We start from the raw sequence: 18,912 nt of genomic DNA, 5'->3' as shown, positions 1-18,912 counted from the left end.
CACTGCCTACTGTTAACCTTTGAAAGATCTCGTTTGTAAGGAGGCATGGAAACTCTTAATGAAGATTTCAGAGTTTAGTCACAAATCACAAACTTCTGTTTCAAACAGATGGAAAAAGAAGGGTTGAGACTCTACCATATTATATTTTCCAGTGTGAAATGAAGCTGTGGTTTATGAGCCATTGCTGCCCCCTTTTCTTTGTAAAGCTGCAACATTGAAGGGGTTTGGAGAACATCAAGTACAGTTCTCATGCACCAGCTAATCTCACACCTTCTTTCCACTGTAGCTGCATGTTTCCAATTCAGTGGCCCCTTCTGCCTACTCTTAGTGTAAGCATCACATACCTTAAAATACAGTATAGAAACCACAAACAGTCCTGCACTCTGATCTCTTCATAATATGGACGTTTCACCTGACTGGTGGGTTAAAAAAATCTCCAGGGTCATCATGCTTGTTGATGCTTCAGTGGAGAGTTTGCCTCATGCTTAGGCTAGGAAATGATTGAGTCTTGAGCTTTGCTGAGGAACAGCAGCAGTTCTGCCTGAGACCTTGCCTGCAGTCCCAGCAGCCCAGCATCACCTCCTGTGGTGGTAGTTGAAGAGATGTCAGATATGACGAGACTCAGCTGTGGTTTCTGCCACTGGCCTTGCTGCTACATGGAAGATCCCCACAAAAACAGTTCCTCTGGGGATGCCCTGCCCGTCCCTGAAGGCAGCGGCCATACACGTAGTTTTTGTGCTGCATTTCGTGCTCCCTGCGCAGCCTGCAGCCTCGGGTCTCGGTGTTGGGAGGGAGCAACAGGAAACTTGGTCAATGAGATCACACACATAGCTGTGGGCAGAGGGATGTCTCCTAAGCCACAGCCTCCTCCCTGCCCAGGCCTGGGGAGAGAGAAGGTTTTTATATCCCACATTTTGGTATCCAGCCTCTGGAATGGATGTTTAAAATCAGGGGTTTTTTTGGTGTTCCCTGGCAAAGCTCAATCCTTGAAATACTCAACATTGCAAAGCTTCACCTGGGGACACCCACAATTTCTGCAGGATTGGGTTTTCTGCTGTGTGATGCAGACACTCGGTCTGGTGGGGCAAGACAAATTTAGCTTTTACCCATTGCCTGACCCCAAAAAAACCAAGGAGACAAGCTCCAGGGTTCCTGCGTCAGCCTGGATGTGTGACAGCTCCTGACCCCTCCATGGAATTTTTCAAAGAAGTTGGAAAGGTCTTTCTTTGCCCTTTGAGCAGGTTTCCCTTTCACATTGCCTGCCAGCTGCTTCCTCCAAGTGACTTGTCTTAGGAGGTTTGGGATTTTTACATCAAATTAACTGAATGAGTTGGTTGTATGAGATCCCCATTGCAAACAGCACATAGATACCTTGGACCTTGCAGACAAAATAATCTGCTCTGATGCCACCCTTGGGATTTTTTTGAGTGTTTCCTGTCTGGATTTAATTTATTAACTAGATCCAAAAGTGCAAAGAGTAATCATGCCGTACCCCTGCCTAAAGGCGTGATTGAGTTCTCCTCCATGCTCCTGCAAGTCTTGAAGGCAGAGAGGTTGAATTTGAGCAGAAGAAACAAACAGCCTGGGAGGAAAGTTAAACCACCTGTTCTGTTGCAAATATTTAAAGAATGGGGAGAGTTTGGTTTCATGTGAAAGAACCGCTGCTGTATAAACTGGAAGGGATCATAGAATCATAGAATCATAGAATCACCAGGTTGGAAAAGACCCACCAGATCATCGAGTCCAACCATTCCTATCAAATGTTTCCCATAGCAAGGTGGCGGAGAAGCGGAATGCATACGGATATGTTTTTAACTTGTTCTGATGTGAGATCCAGGTAAATGAATGCTGGAATAACAAATATTTGTATGCAATTCCATGGAAACAGCAGATCTCATCCTGAGTGCACGCAATATAGATCCTTTGATATCAATGAAGAAGGTGACACCATTTATTAGCTGCTCATTTGAGGGTTTGGGATGATACATAAAATCCCATTGTTTTCCCTTCTAGGAATGGATCTTACTCACTGTGGGGAGGAGGGTGACAGTGGGAGAGAGGAGAAGGCTGGCTCATCCCTGGAAGGAAACAAGGAATGAATTAAAGGCCCCTCATTTGCCAGGACATCTCGGCAGGGCTGACATTGCGATGGGTGACACCATCACCTCTATCTCTCCCTCCATGGATCCGGGCACCACGCCATTAGCAGAGAGGCACAAAAATATTTTCCCTTTCGCTTCCATGACGGAAGCACCCCTCATTCCCCACGTGCTGTAACACAGCATCCTTGACTCTTGGATGCTCGCATCGTGCTTGCAGCACAGTGATGAGGTAGGGAAGAAAAACCTAAAAAGCTGTAGAAATCAGGGGACTGGGATCATATTCTCAGCTATTAAAGCATCTTTTTTATTAGCGCTTCAGTTGCTTTCTTACATATGCTCTAGGAAAAAAAGTCAATGAAAGGAGAGCTAATTTTTTCCATTGGCTTTCAAAATTATGAAACCTGCTGCTTAATTCTCTCTGAAATTTACTGACTTAAATCACCCTGATGATGGTCATAAGAATTACTGCTGCAATATTTTCACCATTTCCATTGTTAAACTGCCCAAAGCTATGTTCCAACAGAACACGCAGCATCCTTGACTGTTGCTGTCCTCCTTCTCTTCTGGGTATTTTTTTGGTTTTTTTGGTTTTTTTCAGTTTACAAAGGAACAAAGAAGCCAAATTGGGGAATTCAGGATCTGAGCAAATTCTTTGCTGCCTGTTATTCACTAGCAGGCAGAGAACCATGGGGTAAATTCCAGTTCTTCAAATGGGAACTACTGGATTTCGGTTAATCTGATGGCTGAAGGCAAGATGTTGTCATCCTCTGTGGTTTCAGCAAGATCTGGGGACTTTTGAGGTGGCCTGAGCATGGGGATGCAGGAAGGAGGAGTAGAACGGGCAAGGTGATCCCTGCAGCCACTTACCTTCCCATGGGAGAGAAGGATTGGGCTGTTGCAGTCTGTCTTCTGCTGCCCAGCAGCAGCCCCAGCTCTCTGGCCCTGGGAGGCATCTCCTGTGCTGGGCGAGGGGTGGGAGAGGTCGTGCAGGGATAGACAGTAAGGTCAGGATGTCTCAAGCATCTCAAAAGCAGCCACAGGCAGAGGGGAAAACTTTCTGTTTTAGAAAGGATAAACCTTTGCCCATGGGAAGTTTCAAAGGGGTTTCCTTATAGCTGGTCTCTAAAACATACATCTCAGGAAACCCATCTGCTCCTGGGGTGAAGCTCTGTGTGCCGTGTGCTTGCAGGGTAGAAAAATGGTGGTTTTAGTTCATTGGAGCTTTCACAGAGGCTACAATAAGCTGCTGGTGTGATGTGTTGGAAGCAGAGATGCTCAGGGACCCTTCCCCACAGCATCCCTGGTGGGATGAGCTCTGGGGTCGGAGATCCCTGCAGCCACCAGCTGGGTGGCCTGAGAGCCTGGCTGAGCATCACAGCCTGGGAAAGCCATCTCGGTGTGGTCCAGTATGAGCTTTATTACTGAGTCATTTAGAGGAGGTACCCATTGCAAGGAGCAACTGTGGCCTGGGCTGAGTCTAGCTTCTATGGAAAAATCCATGTTAAAGTGGGGAATGACAGCTCCCTCTGCCTGGGATGGGGAAAGTTATGGCCAGAGGGATGATGCTGTGCCACTGCCTTGCTGTACACTTTCACATGCTCCTCCTGCATCTGTGTTGAGTGATGCATTCACTGTTTCTAATTAACATGCCTGTTCACGGCCTTTACAGCTGTGCAGTGACCTGCTCCTGCTGGTTGCTGGTTGCTCTCAGAGTTTTGTTAGAAAGTCTTACCAACCAGCTTGAGCAGGAGCAAACTAAAAGCATCTTTGCAATGACTGAAGGGCAGACAGAGATCAAAGCCAAGAAGCTCTCAGAGCATCTTTCAGCACATCTGAATCTCCTTGGTACACCAGTCCCAGTGCCCCCAGCGCAGAGCCAGTCACAGCGTTCACCCTTCTCAGGGTCCTTTGAGAACATCTCAGGGTGCTGCAGGATCCAGCCTGGTGTAGTTGCCAGCAGTTATCTCAAGGAAAGATGTTCAAGCCATGGTCTGTTGCATCTTAGCACAAGGTAAATCCTGTCCTGGAGGGCTCAGGCTGCAAAAATTAATTGCAGCTAATAGGTTTGCACTGATAAGTGACATCAGCTCTAAAAGGCAGAAAAAGATCATTGAGTGGCCTTTGTAGGTTATCAACATTGCAGGTCAGTGGGTAGTGCTAGTGCTCAGGGAGGGCTCTTGGCTCTGTGTGATCTCAGAGGGAATTTGGACCAGCCCTGGGTTATGGGTGAGTCTTTTGTCGACACAGCTTGACAGTGACCACGATCGCACTGAGGAGCAGGAGGCAGGAGCCTGCCAAGGGAATCCAGATGATGTCACAGGCATAAACCGGCTCTTTGTTCTTGCCATTCTCTGCAGGAATAAAGAAAAAGGAAGGTCCACCAGGTGCTCACGGCTGCTGTTACTACCAACTTGTAGAGGGATCTACCAAGGGACATGCCTGGCATTCAGTGAGGTTGGCCGTGAAGCACAGGGCTTCTCCTGGCCCTCCATGGATATCTGCAAGTGCAGCACAGGCCTTTCTTAGTCCTACTGTTCTCAGAGATTTCCTGGAGCCTTGAGGAAGGACATAGGATCATAGAATAGAATCATAGTATCACCAGGTTGGAAAAGACCCTACCTGATCATTGAGTCCAACCATTCCTATCAATCACTAAACCATGACCCTCAGCGCCTCGTCCACCCATTCCTTAAACACCTCCAGGGAAGGTGAATCAACCACCTCCCTGGGCAGCCTCTGCCAGTGCCCAATGACCCTTTCTGTGAAAAATTTCTTCCTAATATTCAGCCTAAATCTCCCCTGGTGGAGCTTGAGGCCATTCCCTCTCGTCCTGTCCCCCGTCACTTGGGAGAAGAGGCCAGCACCCTCCTCTCCACAACCTCCTTTCACGTAGTTGTAGAGAGCAATGAGGTCTCCCCTCAGCCTCCTCTTCTCCAGGCTAAACACCCCCAGCTCTCTCAGCCGCTCCTCATAAGGCCTGTTCTCCAGCCCCCTCACCAGCTTTGTTGCTCTTCTCTGGACTCGTTCCAGAGCCTCAACATCCTTCTTGTGGTGAGGGGCCCAGAACTGACCCCAGGATGCGAGGAGCGGTCTCACCAGTGCCGAGTACAGAGGGAGAAGAACCTCCCTGATTCTATGATTCTATGATTCTAAGTGCAGGACCCGGCATTTGGCCTTGTTAAACCTCTTGCCATTAATGACACGCAGCCAAAAGTTTTGTCGTGTCCCCTGCCAAGGCTAAAACCAGCCCCTGCCCCCCAGACTCTGCTCTCCCTCCACTTCTCCCTGCTGTGCCGAGGCATAAAACATGCTGGTGCTTTTTATGTTATATTTAGCCTTTCCTAACTGGTGTGAAACACTGGAGTTTAACCCTTCCAGGGGCACACAGCAAGGTATTCAATTGTGACAAAGCTCTGAGGTTTTCCTCTCTCCTCCCCATCCCAAAATGCCTGCTGGATCCCCTCGGTGTCAGTGGAGCAGAGCCCAGCTCTTCCCCTCTCCCTCCCTGCAGCTGGGCTACCTTGCTCCAGGGTCTTCACGCAGGTGTTGTTTTCGGTGACGCCGCGCGGTGTGGTGGGGGCTGCTGTGGTGGGGGCTGCTGCCATGGTGGGTGCTGTTGTGGTGATGACTATAAAGGGAAATGGAGGAATATATCATATGGAAGGTAAGATAAAACAGCACTCTCCTGCCCTTTTCTCTCCCACCCCTGCTAGGGCACGGCCGCTTCAGTGGCCAGCGTAGGGCTCAACTCCACTGGAACATCACAGAGTATGTTTTGGCTGGTGAGATCCCAAGGGAAGCTCTGCCAAGGCACAATAAGGAGTTACAGGCTCCTTAGTTCTTGCTTCCTGCTGCCACTCTCAGAAAGCTCAAGTACCCTGAGGGTGGTAGGACCTTTGGGACTTGTGTAAGGTGAGGGAGGAGGTGGATGTGGCTTTGATCTTATTCCTTCAGAGCCATGAATGAGATGGAGAAGTGGGGATGGGGAGGTGATGTTGGGTCTGCCCGTTCATCTTTGCCTTTGGGCAGGGCTGATACCATGGGAAGAAACAGCAAGCAGGCAGCTTCTGGCAGGAGAATGTGGTTTGCCTTGGGCAAGCGAGCATGGAAATGGATTGAAAAGGGCATGGGCAGGGGTGCTGGACATTTTGGCAGAGCTAAGCAAGGTTGGGTGGAGAGGTTTCTGACCTGGGAAGAAGGCAGGCTGGCCAGGGCTGAAGAACAGCATTCGGTTCCTGTACATGAGGCAGAAATAGTAGCCCTCATCCTGTGACATGAAAGACTTCACTGCCAGCCGGTAGAATCTCCCATTTTTTGTTGCCTCATACCGTGAGGATGTCTGTTCATTTCCCTGGAAGGTGACCCGGGGCAGGTAGGAAATGTAGACGATGAAGTGAAGGGTCTGACTCTTGTCCAGATGGACCCAGAATACGCCGCTGTCCTCCTTGCTGGACTCACACACAAACTCCAGTCTCTGTCCCAGCTGGGGATGCGTGATGGTTCTGTCATGAAACCTGATTCTCATGCTGTAGCTCTGGCCCCAGATCCCAGGACAACCTGCAGAAGACAAATCCTCATGGGAACCATCTGGGGAGACCTGTGTCCCCTCTGGAAAACCTCATTCCCTATCCATGAGCTGTGACATCAAATTCCAAGGGAGGACCATGGTGTCCGGCTGACTTGAAATTTGCTCTGATCATGCATGGAGAGAGCTCAGCCGTCCAACACCTGGGCTTTAGAAAAGCTTTTCAGCTGCCTCCTCAGCAATGTCACCCCCTCCCAGCTTATCTGAATTGCATTCCTGAAAACAATGACTACTCAACTCTCTTTTACCTCTTCCCCAACCCCACCAGAACCACCTCTCCATCTGGGCTCCCTTCCCGGTGTGCACGATGCTGCAGCCACCCCTCCAGCTGCCCTACGCTTGCTGAGACGCTGCCGCCTTTCCCTCTAGAATTACTCAACCAACCTCAAAGGCAGCCTTTTGGCTTTGTTCTTTTATTTTCCCTCTAACCATTTAGCCCAATTTCTTGGATGCAGTGGAAGGGGTTTTCTTGCCCTCCCGGGGTCGATGATGCACAACCCTGTGTCCATACTCACAGAGCCCCAGAGCCAGCAGAAGGAGCAGCACAGGAGACCCGACCATCTTCTCCCGGGGGTGGCCGTCCTTGGGGACGATGTGGCGGAGCAAAGACGATCGTTGTTGCTTGACTTGGCGGGCTGTGTCGCTCTTTGGAGAGGATGTGATGTCATCAGGACCCTCTTGGGTAAAGAGAAGGTGTTTGGTATCTGGGGCAAAATGAAAATAAAGGATTTGTGAGGAAATTCAGTTCCAGTGAAGGGTTTGGAGTCATTTGTTATCGATTCTTAATGGTGCTTCAAGGATTTTGCCTCAATCTTTGAATTTGCCTCAATTTTGAATCTCCCTGGAGATTCAGACTGATGATGATTGATCCTGAGGTAGGATCAGACAGCACAGCCTGCTGTCTCCAAGCCATCTGGGGAGCTGCAGCAGCCCCAGCTCCACTGAAGTCATGGACAAGCCCTTTGCTTTGGCTGCAGGTTGCATTTGTTGGCCGGGATTCTGCTGCCGTCACTTGCACACACTCAAGGGGTCTCTTGTGGATGGCAGAACACACCGTATTTTAATAAGAAGCTGCAAGAGGTGTTTCATGGAATCTATCCATGCATATTTGTTATCTTCGGGTGTGTACATTGCTGACGTGCAGGTGAGTTCTTCAGGTGTTTGATTGTTCTCTTTGCAATTCTGCTGTGCAATTGCTCTGCAAAAACTGCTTTGTGTGAGGCAGCTGGTCCATGATCTGAAACCCACTGAGAAAGTCCCAGACTACAGGGCTATGAATTTTTTATTTGTTTCAACGTCTTGTGCTTTTCTTCTGTAACCACAGGAGCTTCCGCCCAGCCCCAAGAGCCCTTGTGTGCCTCACCAGAGAGGGTCCTTGCTGCTGCCTCCAGGTGACCACTGGCACATGGGTCTGGGTGGTGCTTCCTGCAGCTTCGCACACACAATAGCAACAGCTTCACCAGACAGCGAGGCACTGGGCTGCTCTATTGTTTATTTCTTTGGTTTGCACTTCTTGGCTTTCCTGTTGATTGTTTTTCTGTGGGAGGTGTTTCTCCATCACTCCATTGCCAAGAAAGCTCCCTTTGTAGGGCCTTGTAGGGGATGTGGCGGTAGGTGGACGCCTAGGACTAAGCGACCATGAGATTATAAAATTTTCTGTTCTAGGTGAAGTGAAGAGGGTGGTTAGCAAGACGGTAACATTAAATTTCCAGAGGGCAGACTTTGATCTCTTCAGCAGGCTGGTTGGTGAAGTCTCATGGGAGACAGTACTCAAGGGCAAGGGAGCCCAGGAGGGCTGGGAGCTCTTCAAAGGGGTGGTCCTAGCAGCTCAGGAGAAAGCCATCCCTGTGTTCTGGAAAAAAAGCCGGCAGGGGAGAAAGCCAGCTTGGTTGAATAGAGAGATCTTGAGGGATATCAAGAAGAAAAGAAATGTTTATGGCCTCTGGAAGAAGGGACAGGCCTCTTGGGTGGACTACAGGAGGGAAGTGAGATTGTGTAGGTTAAAAATCAGAAGGGCTAAGGCTCAGCTAGAAATTGGATTGGCCAAGTCAGTGAAAGATAACAAAAAATCTTTCTACAAATATATAAATAATAAAAGGCGGACTAGGGAGACCATACAGTCCCTATTGGACACAGAAGGGACAACAGTAACAGGGGATGAGGAAAAGGCTGAGGTACTTAATGCCTTCTTTGCCTCAGTCTTTAGTCGTAAGGAGGGTCGTTCCGTCTGTGTACAAACCCAGGAGCTAGAGGAGCATAATGAGGCTCCCATGATCCAAGAGGAGGTGGTCAGAGACTTGCTAGCCCGACTGGACAGTCACAAGTCTATGGGGCCAGAAGGGATTCACCCTAGGGTACTGAAGGAGCTGGCGGATGTGCTGGCCAAACCCCTTTCCATCATCTTCCAACAGTCCTGGAAGACTGGGGAAGTCCCACTGGACTGGAGGCTGGCTGATGTTGTGCCCATCTAGAAAAAGGGCCGCAGGGAGGACCCAGGAAACTACAGGCCTGTCAGTCTGACCTCAGTGCCAGGGAAAGTCATGGAACAAGTGATCTTGAGTGCTATCATGAAGCACATGCAAGAGAACCGGGTGATCAGGCCCAGTCAACATGGGTTCACAAAAGGCAGGTCTTGCCAGACTAACCTGATCGCCTTCTATGACAAAGTGACTCGGCTGCTGGATGAGGGAAAGGCTGTGGATGTGGTCTTCCTGGACTTCAGCAAAGCCTTTGACACAGTTTCTCACAGCGTTCTGCTTGAGAAACTGTCAGCCTCTGGGCTGGACAGGCGCACACTCTCCTGGGTGGAAAACTGGTTGGATGGCCGGGCCCAGAGAGTGGTGGGAAATGGTGCTGGGTCCAGCCCTGTTCAATGTCTTTATCAATGATCTGGATGAAGGCATCGAGTGCACCCTGAGCAAGTTTGCGGACGACACTAAGCTGGGTGGAAGTGTCGATCTGGTGGAGGGTCGGGAGGCTCTGCAAAGGGATCTGAACAGGCTGGACCGCTGGGCAGAGTCCAATGGCATGAGGTTTAACAAGGCCAAATGCCGGGTCCTGCACTTGGGGCACAACAACCCTGTGCAGTGCTACAGACTAGGAGAAGTCTGTCTAGAAAGCTGCCTGGAGGAGAGGGACCTGGGGGTGTTGGTTGACAGCCGACCGAACATGAGCCAGCAGTGTGCCCAGGTGGCCAAGAAGGCCAATGGCATCTTGGCTTGTATCAGAAACGGTGTGACCAGCAGGTCCAGGGAGGTTATCCTCCCTCTGTACTCGGCACTGGTGAGACCGCTCCTCGAATCCTGTGTTCAGTTCTGGGCCCCTCACCACAAGAAGGATGTTGAGGCTCTGGAGCGAGTCCAGAGAAGAGCAACAAAGCTGGTGAAAGGGCTGGAGAACAGGCCTTATGAGGAACGGCTGAGAGAGCTGGGGTTGTTTAGCCTGGAGAAGAGGAGGCTGAGGGGTGACCTCATTGCTCTCTACAACTACCTGAAAGGCGGTTGTAGAGAGGAGGGTGCTGGCCTCTTCTCCCAAGTGACAGGGGACAGGACAAGAGGGAATGGCCTCAAGCTCCACCAGGGGAGGTTTAGGCTAGACGTTAGGAAAAAATTCTTTACAGAAAGGGTCATTGGGCACTGGAACAGGCTGCCCAGGGAGGTGGTTGATTCACCTTCCCTGGAGGTGTTTAAGGCACGGGTGGACGAGGTGCTGAGGGATATGGTTTAGTGTTTGGTAGGAACGGTTGGACTTGATGATCCGGTGGGTCTCTTCCAACCTGGTTATTCTGTGATTCTGTGATTCTTTTCCGGGGTGTCAGAAACCAAGTGCTGCTGACTTTGATGACGTTGCTATTGTAGCTGCTGCTTAGAGATGAGTTACGGAACCTGATTTTGGAACTGGGTTTATTCCCTTGGGCATTGAAACATGGCAGCGAGGGAGGGAAGCTGTTGTTAGGCCTGCTGCCATGTGTGAAATTTATACTTCCATGAGACTCTGACAATTGTGAATTCTACCTAAAACAGAGCAGGTTTTAGCAAAATAAAGAGTAACTAGGGTTCATTAATGACAACATTATGAGGATCTGGATGTGAAAATCACATCAAGCAAATGTGAACATCAGGCGTGAGGTCATTCCAGGGTTCTCCAGCTGTCTCCATATAAGACACCTTGTGATGCTACTTGCATAGGCTGCTTCTGGTTTCAGCGGACAGTTTATTCTTATTCTAAGCAGAAGACACCTTCCTTTTTCAGTGGGATGAGCTGCTCTTGGGAAGTTTCTGCCTTCATGGGCTGGTAGAGGAACAGTGTCAAGAAACTGAAACCCTGAGCCTGCCTTGTAGATGACTAAAGTTGAGGTTCGTGTTTTCTGAGGTGTTGAAGTGAACTGGTTCCTGCCATGCATCAGGGCTGAAATTTCAATTTCACCCCCCCGAGACCAAAGCAAGGAAGTTTCTGATTCTCGTTGTTCAACAGGGTTTGAATGGAGATGAATGTGCTGGGAAAAGATGCAGGAGCTGAATGTTTGCCAGGACTAAGCTTTCATTCTTCAGTCAAGCATGCATGCTTACCTACAGCCCATAATGTATGTCCTCAGGTGGTGGATGTACTGGGAGAACTGATACAATTAAAGGATCATCCATGATGGGCTATTGACTTTAGTAGTGGGATCACCTGACTTCTCTCTTCTCTCTGGATAATGGTAAATTTAATATGAATCAGTCCCAGGTATCAAACTGGAGGCCAGAAGTTCCTCTCCTGGATGTAGATGTGTCCTTGACCTTGGACAAGATCAACTGGTGCCATTGAAGGTTTAGGTTGGATATTAGGAAACATTTATTTATAGAAAGAGTGGTGAAGCACTGGCACAGGATGCCCAGGGAAGTGGGGGAGTCCCCATCCCTGGAAGTATTAAAAAACTGTGTAGACAGCATTTTGGGACATGGTTTAGTAGGCACAGTGGTGTAGAGCTGACAGCTGGACTGGATGGTCTTAGAGGTATTTTCCAACCTCAATGATTCTATGACTGCGTGAGAGGGTGCGTGGGGCATAAGAGCTGGAGGAGGTGCTGAGTGTCAGATATGATTGATTCTGCAGTCATTTTGTGCAAGGATCAGTGACTTTTGCATAGCGGAAAGAAACTCTTCAGTTTCTCCATATCAGTAATATCAGACATGGCATGGATGTCTCGCAGCACTGTGGGACTGGCTGCAGGAGCACATCTCAGGACATGGGGGTTATGCTCTGATGGGTGGTAGACACAAAAGCAGCATCAGAATGGTGGTGTTGTCTCAGGGACAATGTTTCTGTTGCCCATGGTACCTCCTCATCGTGCTGCATGAGAACTTCCCATTGCCAAGCAATGATGCTGCGTGGCTGCTGCTGAGCGATTGCTGCTTGGTGCCTGCAAGGGACCAGTTAGTGATAACGCAGGGTGTGACATGGGATTGTGATTGCTGCAGCACTGCCTACTGTTAACCTTTGAAAGATCTCGTTTGTAAGGAGGCATGGAAACTCTTAATGAAGATTTCAGAGTTTAGTCACAAATCACAAACTTCTGTTTCAAACAGATGGAAAAAGAAGGGTTGAGACTATACCATATTATATTTTCCAGTGTGAAATGAAGCTGTGGTTTATGAGCCATTGCTGCCCCCCTTTTCTTTGTAAAGCTGCAACATTGAAGGGGTTTGGAGAACATCAAGTACAGTTCTCATGCACCAGCTAATCTCACACCTTCTTTCCACTGTAGCTGCATGTTTCCAATTCAGTGGCCAATACTGCACCCCCTTCTGCCTACTCTTAGTGTAAGCATCACATACCTTAAAATACAGTATAGAAACCACAAACAGTCCTGCACTCTGATCTCTTCATAATATGGACGTTTCACCTGACTGGTGGGTCAAAAAGTCTCCAGGGTCATCATGCTTGTTGATGCTTCAGTGGAGAGTTTGCCTCATGCTTATGCTGGGAAATGATTGAGTCTTGAGCTTTGCTGAGGAACAGCAGCAGTTCTGCCTGAGACCCTGCCTGCAGTCCCAGCAGCCCAGCATCACCTCCTGTGGTGGTAGTTGAAGAGATGTCAGATATGACGAGACTCAGCTGTGGTTTCTGCCACTGGCCATGCTGCTACATGGAAGATCCCCACAAAAACAGTTCCTCTGGGGATGCTCTGCCCATCCCTGAAGGCAGCGGCCATACACGTAGTGTTTGTGCTACATTTCGTGCTCCCTGCGCAGCCTGCAGCCTCGGGTCTCGGTGTTGGGAGGGAGCAACAGGAAACTTGGTCAATGAGATCACACACATAGCTGTGGGCAGAGGGATGTCTCCTAAGCCACAGCCTCCTCCCTGCCCAGGCCTGGGGGGAGGTAGGGTTTTCATATCCCACATTTTGGTATCCAACCTCCGGAATGGATATTTAAAATCAGGGGTTTTTTTGGTGTTCCCTGGCAAAGCTCAATCCTTGAAATACTCAACATTGCAAAGCTTCACCTGGGGACACCCACAATTTCTGCAGGACTGGGTTTTCTGCTGTGTGATGCAGACACTCGGTCTGGTTGGGCAAGACAAATTTAGCTTTTACCCATTGCCTGACCCCAAAAAAGGCAAGGAGACAAGCTCCAGGGTTCCTGCGTCAGCCTGGATGTGTGAGAGCTCCTGACCCCTCCACGGAATTTTTCCAAGAAGATGGAGAGGTCTTTGCCCTTTGATCAGGTTTCCTTTTCATATTGCCTGCCAGCTGCTTCCTCCAAGTGACTTGTCTTAGGAGGTTTGGGGTTTTTACATCAAATTAACTGAATGAGTTGGTTGTATGAGATCCCCATTGCAAACAGCACATAGATACCTTGGACCTTGCAGACAAAATAATCTGCTCTGATGCCACCCTTGGGATTTTTTTGAGTGTTTCCTGTCTGGATTTAATTTATTAACTAGATCCAAAAGCGCAAAGAGTAATCATGCCATACCCCTGCCTAAAGGCGTGATTGAGTTCTCCTCCATGCTCCTGCATGTCTTGAAGGCAGAGAGGTTGAATTTGAGCAGAAGAAACAAACAGCCTGGGAGGAAAGTTAAACCACCTGTTCTGTTGCAAATATTTAAAGAATGGGGAGAGTTTGGTTTCATGTGAAAGAACCGCTGCTGTATAAACTGGAAGGGATCATAGAATCATAGAATCATAGAATCACCAGGTTGGAAAAGACCCACCAGATCATCGAGTCCAACCATTCCTATCAAATGTTTCCCATAGCAAGGTGGCGGAGAAGCGGAATGCATACGGATATATTTTTAACTTGTTCTGATATGAGATCCAGGTAAATGAAAGCTGGAATAACAAATATTTGTATGCAATTCCATGGAAGCAGCAGATCTCATCCTGAGTGCACGCAATATAGATCCTTTGATATCAATGAAGAAGGTGACACCATTTACTAGCTGCTCATTTGAGGGTTTGGGATGATACATAAAATCCCATTGTTTTCCCTTCTAGGAATGGATCTTACTCACTGTGGGGAGGAGGGTGACAGTGGGAGAGAGGAGAAGGCTGGCTCATCCCTGGAAGGAAACAAGGAATGAATTAAAGGCCCCTCATTTGCCAGGACATCTCGGCAGGGCTGACATTGCGATGGGTGACACCATCACCTCTATCTCTCCCTCCATGGATCCGGGCACCTTGCCGTTAACAGAGAGGCACAAAAATATTTTCCCTTTTGCTTCCGTGATGGAAGCACCTCTCATTCCTCATGTGCTGTAACACAGCATCCTTGACTCTTGGATGCTCGCATCGTGCTTGCAGCAGAGTGATGAGGTAGGGAAGAAAAACCTAAAAAGCTGTAGAAATCAGGGGACTGGGATCATATTCTCAGCTATTAAAGCAACTTTTTTATTAGCGCTTCTGTTTCTTTCTTACATATGCTCTAGGAAAAAAAGTCAATGAAAGGAGAGCTAATTTTTTCCTTTGGCTTTCAAAATTATGAAACCTGCTGCTTAATTCTCTCTGAAATTTACTGTCTTAAATCACCCTGATGATGGTCATAAGAATTACTGCTGCAATATTTTCACCATTTCCATTGTTAAACTGCCCAAACCTATGTTCCAACAGAACGTCCAGCATCCTTGACTGTTGCTGTCCTCCTTCTCTTCTGGGTATTTTTTTGGTTTTTTAGGTTTTTTTCAGTTTACAAAGGAACAAAGAAGCCAAATTGGGGAATTCAGGATCTGAGCAAATTCTTTGCTGCCTGTTATTCACTAGCAGGCAGAGAACCATTGGTTAATCTGATGGCTGAAGGCAAGATGTTGTCATCCTCTGTGGTTTCAGCAAGATCTGGGGACTTTTGAGGTGGCCTGAGCATGGGGATGCAGGAAGGAGGAGCAGAACGGGCAAGGTGATCCCTGCAGCCACTTACCTTGCCATGGGAGAGAAGGATTGGGCTGTTGCAGTCTGCCTTCTGCTGCCCAGCTGCAGCTCCAGCTCTCTGGCCCTGGGAGGCATCTCCTGTGCTGGGCGAGGGGTGGGAGAGGTCGTGCAGGGATAGACACTAAGGTCAGGATGCAAAAAAGCAGCCGCAGGCAGAAGGGAAAACACTGTTATAGAAAGAATAAGCCTTTGCCCATGGGAAGTTTCAAAGGGGTTTCCTTATAGCTGGTCTCTAAAACATACATCTCATGACACCCATCCGCTCCTGGGGTGAAGCTCTGTGTGCCGAGTTCTTGCAGGATAGAAAAATGGTGGTTTTAGTTCATTAGAGCTTTCACAGAGGCTACAATAAGCTGCTGGTGTGATGTGTTGGAAGCAGAGATGCTCAGGGACCCTTCCCCACAGCATCCCTGGTGGGATGAGCTCTGGGGTCGGAGATCCCTGCAGCCACCAGCTGAGTGGCCTGAGAGCCTGGCTGAGCATCACAGCCTGGGAAAGCCATCTCGGTGTGGTCCAGTATGAGCTTTATTACTGAGTCATTTAGGGGAAATACCCATTGCAAGGAGCAACTGTGGCCTGGGCTGAGTCTAGCTTCTATGGAAAAAACTAAGTTAAAATGGGGAATGACACCTCCCTCTGCCTGGGATGGGGAAAGATATGGCCAGAGGGATGATGCTGTGCCACTGCCTTGCTGTACACTCGCACATGCTCCTCCTGCATCTGTGTTGAGTGATGCATTCACTGTTTCTAATTAACATGCCTGTTCATGGCCTTTACAGCTGTGCAGTGACCTGCTCCTGCTGGTTGCTGGTTGCTCTCAGAGTTTTGTTAGAAAGTCTTACCAACCAGCTTGAGCAGGAGCAAACTAAAAGCATCTTTGCAATGACTGAAGGGCCGACAGAGATCAAAGCCAAGAAGCTCTCAGAGCATCTTTCCAGCACATCTGAATCTCCTTGGTACACCAGTCCCAGTGCCCCCAGTGCAGAGCCAGTCACAGCGTTCACCCTTCTCAGGGTCCTTTGAGAACATCTCAGGGTGCTGCAGGATCCAGCCTGGTGTAGTTGCCAGCACTTATGTCAAGGAAAGATGTTCAAGCCATGGTCTGTTGCATCTTAGCACAAGGTAAATCCTGTCCGGGAGGGCTCAGGCTGCAAAAATTAATTGCAGCTAATAGGTTTGCACTGATAAGTGACATCAGCTCTAAAAGGCAGAAAAAGATCATTGAGTGGCCATTGTAGGTTATCAACATTGCAGGTCAGTGGGTAGTGCTAGTGCTCAGGGAGGGCTCTTGGCTCTGTGTGATCTCAGAGGGAATTTGGACCAGCTCTGGGTTATGGGCGAGTGTTTCGTCGACAGAGCTTGACAGTGACCATGATCGCACTGAGGAGCAGGAGGCAGGAGCCTGCCAAGGGAATCCAGATGATGTCACAGGCATAAACCGGCTCTTTGTTCTTGCCATTCTCTGCAGGAATAAAGAAAAAGGAAGGTCCACCAGGTGCTCACGGCTGCTGTTACTACCAACTTGTAGAGGGATCTACCAAGGGACATGCCTGGCATTCAGTGAGGTTGGCCGTGAAGCACAGGGCTTCTCCTGGCCCTCCATGGATATCTGCAAGTGCAGCACAGGCCTTTCTTAGTCCTACTGTTCTCAGAGATTTCCTGGAGCCTTGAGGAAGGACATAGGATCATAGAATAGAATCATAGTATCACCAGGTTGGAAAAGACCCTACCTGATCATTGAGTCCAACCATTCCTATCAATCACTAAACCATGACCCTCAGCGCCTCGTCCACCCATTCCTTAAACACCTCCAGGGAAGGTGAATCAACCACCTCCCTGGGCAGCCTCTGCCAGTGCCCAATGACCCTTTCTGTGAAAAATTTCTTCCTAATATTCAGCCTAAATCTCCCCTGGTGGAGCTTGAGGCCATTCCCTCTCGTCCTGTCCCCCGTCACTTGGGAGAAGAGGCCAGCACCCTCCTCTCCACAACCTCCTTTCACGTAGTTGTAGAGAGCAATGAGGTCTCCCCTCAGCCTCCTCTTCTCCAGGCTAAACACCCCCAGCTCTCTCAGCCGCTCCTCATAAGGCCTGTTCTCCAGCCCCCTCACCAGCTTTGTTGCTCTTCTCTGGACTCGTTCCAGAGCCTCAACATCCTTCTTGTGGTGAGGGGCCCAGAACTGACCCCAGGATGCGAGGAGCGGTCTCACCAGTGCCGAGTACAGAGGGAGAAGAACCTCCCTGATTCTATGATTCTATGATTCTAAGTGCAGGACCCGGCATTTGGCCTTGTTAAACCTCTTGCCATTAATGACACGCAGCCAAAAGTTTTGTCGTGTCCCCTGCCAAGGCTAAAACCAGCCCCTGCCCCCCAGCCTCTGCTCTCCCTCCACTTCTCCCTGCTGTGCCGAGGCATAAAACATGCTGGTGCTTTTTATGTTATATTTAGCCTTTCCTAACTGTGTGAAACACTGGAGTTTAACCCTTCCAGGGGCACACAGCAAGGTATTCAATTGTGACAAAGCTCTGAGGTTTTCCTCTCTCCTCCCCATCCCAAAATGCCTGCTGGATCCCCTCGGTGTCAGTGGAGCAGAGCCCAGCTCTTCCCCTCTCCCTCCCTGCAGCTGGGCTACCTTGCTCCAGGGTCTTCACGCAGGTGTTGTTTTCGGTGACGCCACGCGGTGTGGTGGGGGCTGCTGTGGTGGGGGCTGCTGCCATGGTGGGTGCTGTTGTGGTGATGACTATAAAGGGAAATGGAGGAATATATCATATGGGAAGGTAAGATAAAACAGCACTCTCCTGCCCTTTTCTCTCCCACCCCTGCTAGGGCACGGCTGCTTCAGTGGCCAGCGTAGGGCTCAACTCCACTGGAACATCACAGAGTATGTTTTGGCTGGTGAGTTCCCAAGGGAAGCTCTGCCAAGGCACAATAAGGAGTTACAGGCTCCTTAGTTCTTGCTTCCTGCTGCCACTCTCAGAAAGCTCAAGTACCCTGAGGGTGGTAGGACCTTTGGGACTTGTGTAAGGTGAGGGAGGAGGTGGATGTGGCTTTGGTCCCTTCAGAGCCATGAATGAGATGGAGAAGTGGGGATGGGGAGGTGATGTTGGGTCTGCCCGTTCATCTTTGCCTTTGGGCAGGGCTGATACCATGGGAAGAAACAGCAAGCAGGCAGCTTCTGGCAGGAGAATGTGGTTTGCCTTGGGCAAGCGAGCATGGAAATGGATTGAAAAGGGCATGGGCAGGGGGTGCTGGACATTTTGGCAGAGCTAAGCAAGGTTGGGTGGAGAGGTTTCTGACCTGGAAAGAAGGCAGGCTGGCCAGGGCTGAAGAACAGCATCTGGTTGCTCTTTATGAGGCAGAAATAGTAGCCCTCATCCTGTGACATGAAAGACTTCACTACCAGCCGGTAGAACTTCTTGTGTTTTAATGCCTCATAGCGTAAGGATGTCTGTTTGTTCCCTGGGAAGGAGTTCCAGTCTTTGGAGGATGTGTAGACGATGAAGTGAAGGGTCCAATGCTTGTCCAGATGGACCCAGAATACGCTGCTGTCCTCCTTGCTGGACTCACACTCGAGCTCCAGTCGCTGTCCCAGCTGGGGATGCGTGATGGTTCTGTCACGAAACCCGATTCTCATGCTGTAGCTCTGGCCCCAGATCCCAGGACAACCTGCAGGAGAAAAATCCTCATGGGAACCATCTGGGGAGACGTGTCCCCTCTGGAAAACCTCGTTCCTTGTCCATGGGTTGTGAGGTCAAATTCCAAGGGAGGACCATGGTGTTCGGCTGACTTGAACTTGGAGTTGTTGCTAGGATTGTTCAAG

At 49.4% G+C, this 18,912-nt stretch overlaps 2 protein-coding genes across 2 annotated transcripts; both read right to left on the bottom strand.

Annotated features, from left to right (window-relative positions):
* Positions 1 to 4,322: 4,322 nt before the first annotated feature.
* On the bottom strand, positions 4,323 to 13,680 carry LOC138720403 (T-cell surface glycoprotein CD8 alpha chain-like). Its single transcript, XM_069856584.1, has 5 exons — positions 13,647 to 13,680; positions 7,203 to 7,391; positions 6,291 to 6,659; positions 5,623 to 5,730; positions 4,323 to 4,453 (listed from the first exon to the last, which is right to left on the bottom strand). The coding sequence occupies exons 1-5, from the start codon at positions 13,678 to 13,680 to the stop codon at positions 4,323 to 4,325; spliced, it is 831 nt and encodes a 276-aa protein (XP_069712685.1).
* A 2,671-nt stretch (positions 13,681 to 16,351) lies between these two features.
* LOC138719623 (T-cell surface glycoprotein CD8 alpha chain-like) lies at positions 16,352 to 18,494 on the bottom strand. Its single transcript, XM_069854923.1, has 3 exons — positions 18,390 to 18,494; positions 17,725 to 17,832; positions 16,352 to 16,556 (listed from the first exon to the last, which is right to left on the bottom strand). The coding sequence occupies exons 1-3, from the start codon at positions 18,475 to 18,477 to the stop codon at positions 16,426 to 16,428; spliced, it is 327 nt and encodes a 108-aa protein (XP_069711024.1). The 5' UTR covers positions 18,478 to 18,494; the 3' UTR covers positions 16,352 to 16,425.
* Between the last annotated feature and the right edge of the window lie 418 nt (positions 18,495 to 18,912).

The sequence above is a fragment of the Phaenicophaeus curvirostris genome, chromosome 4 (genome assembly GCF_032191515.1).
Source record: "Phaenicophaeus curvirostris isolate KB17595 chromosome 4, BPBGC_Pcur_1.0, whole genome shotgun sequence".
Lineage (NCBI taxonomy): Eukaryota > Metazoa > Chordata > Aves > Cuculiformes > Cuculidae > Phaenicophaeus > Phaenicophaeus curvirostris.
Note: the sequence above shows the minus strand (reverse complement) of the source record. Positions and strands in the feature narration are given on the sequence as shown.